The 4,388-nt window shown below is 36.9% G+C and overlaps 1 protein-coding gene across 1 annotated transcript; it reads right to left on the reverse strand.

Moving 5' to 3' along the window:
- Positions 1 to 3,079: 3,079 nt before the first annotated feature.
- Positions 3,080 to 3,750, reverse strand: LOC127106031 (uncharacterized). The gene is made up of 2 exons (XM_051043323.1): positions 3,268 to 3,750; positions 3,080 to 3,148 (listed from the first exon to the last, which is right to left on the reverse strand). The coding sequence occupies exons 1-2, from the start codon at positions 3,748 to 3,750 to the stop codon at positions 3,080 to 3,082; spliced, it is 552 nt and encodes a 183-aa protein (XP_050899280.1).
- Positions 3,751 to 4,388: the final 638 nt, after the last annotated feature.

The raw sequence follows: 4,388 nt of genomic DNA on the forward strand, positions 1-4,388 counted from the left end.
GCAATTTAGAACCTCATAGGACCAAACAGAAAGATCCAATTCAAATCAACTCACAAACAACTCAATAAATCCCCAAAAAATTCATGGTCAAACAGCATTCACAATATGATCTACACACCAAATTTCAGGCCATTTGGACAAAGGGAAGAAAGCCAATTAAATTCATCAAGCCAAAGCATACTCAAACAAGCTTATACAAGGCATTAAATCATGCATCAACTTCAAGCAATCATAAAACAGAATTGGCATAAGATAAATGAACCAAATCAAAGCCATGACACACTTCAAGATGTCTATAATCACTCCACAAAATTTCAAGTCCATCCAATACATATCAAGAATTTCACAAAACATTTAAGATCATGACTCACAAAAGGTTCACATTTGGTCAAACAGAAAGGAAATTCTCAAACAAATAGGAAATGCACTCAAACATTCCAGAAATATTCACAAGTGAACCTAACATCCAGGAGTATCAACATGCAAAAATTCAGACCATTTTGAGTTCATATGGAATGGTAAAAAAAATCATGAAGTTGGACATGCAATGGTGTGACACAGATTGTCACACCTCTAAAGATCATAGCATATCTCACACTCCAGAAACTCAAAAATCACAAACCACATATCAAAATGACCAGGAATGGGTCTAGAACACACATGTAAAATTTTAAGAATTTCCAATTAAGCATCATCATTTCATGATCAAAATACCAAGCAATGTGCATGAAACCACATACATGAACAAACCCTAGGCAAAACAGAAATCCACACATGCACAATTTCCACAAAAATCACCAAAAAATACTAGAGATTACAAGGATCATGGTGAAAAAAATTTCAATCAATTTGGATCAATAATTTGTGAGATATGAATTTTTTAACATGGAGAGAAATTAAAAAATGAGGTGAAATGGCATGTGAAATAGGTAAGGCCTATGAGGAAAAAATGGAAAAGCCAAAAAACAATTGCTGGAGCGAAGGATCGAAGGAGGTTCATGTTTAAAATCCTGGCGCGCGCTACTGTAGCATTAACACCAATCAGCAAGCCAAACGCGAAAAATGAGGATCAAAGTGTGTTCTGGAAAAATATTTCAAGTGTTCTTCATGTTCATCATACATTCATCACTCAAGAACTTTTTTCCACCAAAATCAACAATCCATATATCACCAGAATCCTTGTTCAATGTACATCAATAATATCACATTCATTAAGCCTAATTCATCCTAATTTAAGAGAATCAAATGCAAACATATTTGAGCATGAAATTTCGAATCAACATAACTCTCTCATTTCTCAACCAAATCCAATGATTCAAAGTGCAGAATTCTCTACTAAACAAGATCTACAAGAAGCATCAAACAATTTCATGAATTATCAAACTCGAAATCTGACCTTCTTTGAAGCACAGTGATGAATTCGCGCGTTTTAAGCCTTGGAATGTGAAAACATAACTTCTATGATGCTTGGATAAGTGAATGGAACAAGGTTTGTTGCTCAATTACGCACGATCTTGATGAAATCTCCATTTGCCATTGTTGCACCTCACTTTAACAGTCCACGATTTGGCTTGATAGTGATGAAATCTTGCTTCAATTAGCTTCCAAAATACACGTAGATGATGAATTGATTGAAGGCAAGGCAAAAAGAATGAAGAAAATTGCAAAAAAAATGAGAGAAGAAGATGAAGAATTTTGTGATTTTCAGATCTAGATCTGAGATGAATGAATGTTAATCTGAAAAACAGTTAGCATTAGCAATATATAGCATGGCTTAATCATGTTTCTAATCCTATTTAGTGCTAATGCAAGTGATTAGTGAAAATCAAGTTTTGGTGCATTTTAGCATTTTGGCCAATTCACCCTTCACATGAAAATCAATGTAACAGTGCAGGTTTCTGTACCAATTCACATCAGAAATGTGGTTTCTAGGCCAATGCAAGTGGAATTATGTGAAAACAATGAATAATTTTCAAAATGACCTTTTTTCCCTCCAAATTCAAATTAAGTCCACTTGAAAAATGCACTTTTTGTGTGATGATTTTTGATGAAATGTGATGATGGATTATGATAGAGGACATCAAAAGAAACTTGCTCAAAAAAACCTCACTCCATTTGGCCTTGTGAATCAAAAGTTATGCACCTTTGAAATTCAACTTTTCTTGACAATGATCAATCCATAACTTGCCAAACACAAATGAGAAATGGATGTTCTTGGACTTTTTGGAAAGGTGAGAGCAAGATCTACAACTTTCATGTTGGACAAAATTTCATTTGAAACATTTTTGGACATGTAATTTTGAGGAGAAAATCTTTCCATTTTTGGCAGTTTTGAATTACAAGTCACTTTCTATTTTTGGAAAGTTTTCATCTGACTTTATATTCTTCATTCTTGATGTTTGAAATGTCAAATGAAACTTGTTTGGACATGAATGAAGTGTCTCTAACTCTCTCCCACCTCCAAATCCATCAGTTGACCTTTGGTTGACTTTTGTTGACTGATAGATGAATTGGTTGTGCATTGTTGAACTTGAGCCTCAAACTCCTGATGAAATGGCTCAATGATGAAACCCTATCTTCCATAATCTCAATATAATCACATGATGATCCCCATATCCATTGAAAACGTCATCTCCTTGACAAGCCCCGATTGGCACAATGCAGACGATTAGGGTTGACCAGAGGTCAAAACCCTAATCTCAAGGTATCTGATCATGAACAATGAATCTCTTGGATGATGACAAGACCATGATGATGATGATGTACCACTTCCCATAAGATAAAGCTCAACCTCCTTGAGGCACCAGGAAACCCTAATTTGAATCACAAACCTTCAGATGATTAGTGATCAGTTCAATGAAACCCTCAGCTTGAATCTTTTGACCTCTTTATCTTCTGATCAAGACCTAGGAGGATGACTTGCTTGTTGCCACATGATATGCAAATATGCAATGCCTAATGACCTAAGAAATGCAATGCAATATGTTAAGCTAGTCCCAAGAGAGGAGGGCAAATTTTGAGGTGTTACACTAGACAGTGCGCTGGTTCATCTAAGTGGTCAATCTGGATGGATGGTGCTTCATTCCTCCATTTGACTTTGAACATAGATGCCAACGTGGCTAGAGCGTTTACTAACTAATTTTCCTCCCTAGAAATATGATGAAAATAGATTTCATCAAAATAGGGTAGCAGTTTTCTGATATGCTCCTTATAAGGTATCAACTTACTATCCCGAGTCTCCCAATCTCCTTTCACCTGACTGATTACCAGAGCTGAATCACCAAATACCTCAAGAATCTTGATCCTCAAGTCGATTGATGCCTCTAAACCGTAGATACATGCCTCATATTCTGCCATATTATTGGTGCAGTCAAAACACAATCTAACGGTAAACGGAAGGTGGAAACCAGTTGGAGAAGTGATGGCAACACCTATACCATAGCCTCGAGCATTGGAAGCACCGTCGAACATGAGCGTCCATCGTGATCCTGGTTCGGGGCCTTCCTTGGGGCTTACCTCGAAGCCTGGCATAATGAAGTCTCTGATAAACATGATGTCCTCATCTGGAAATTCAAACTTCAACGGTTGATAACCTTCGACAGGTAGACGAGCAAGGTAGTCAGACAAAACACTCTTTTTTATTGCTTTCTGGGTCACATACTGTATATCATACTCGATCAGTAACATTTGCCACCGGGTAATTCTATAAGTAACAACATGCTTTTCGAATATATACTTTATCTGATCCATCTTGGATATCAATAAAGTAGCGTGATAAATTATATATTGCCTCAGGCGTCGAGCAACCCAAGTCAACGCATAACAAGTTTTCTCCAAAAGTGAGTATCGAGTCTCACATTCAAAATGAATTTCTTGCTGAGATAGTAGATAACATGTTTTTTCTTGTCCGTGTCGTCGTGTTGACCCAAAATGCAACCCATGGATTCATCGAGTACCGTGAGGTACATAATGAGGGGTCTACCAGGAACCGGTGGTACCAAGATTGGTGGTTCTTGCAAGTACTTTTTCATTTTATCGAATGTCGCTTAGCAATCGTTGTTCCATACAATCGATTAGTTTTTTCTCAACAATTTGAATATCGGTTTGCAGGTAGTCGTCAAATGAGATATGAATCTGGAGATGTAATTAAGTCACCCAAGGAAGCCTCAAACTTCTTTTTCTGTTCGGGGAGCTAGCATTTCTTGGATGGTTCGAACTTTGTCGGGATCAACCTCAATACCTTTCTGACTGACTATGAAACCCAAGAGTTTACTGATGCTTGATCTGGCTATATATAAAATATAGTCTATCGGGTACTTGACTGCAAGTGCACAGTCTAGCCGTTTTAGTTTTAAAAGATATCGATCCCACAGGGACCTATAGTCAAA

The sequence above is a fragment of the Lathyrus oleraceus genome, chromosome 1 (assembly GCF_024323335.1).
Source record: "Lathyrus oleraceus cultivar Zhongwan6 chromosome 1, CAAS_Psat_ZW6_1.0, whole genome shotgun sequence".
Lineage (NCBI taxonomy): Eukaryota > Viridiplantae > Streptophyta > Magnoliopsida > Fabales > Fabaceae > Lathyrus > Lathyrus oleraceus.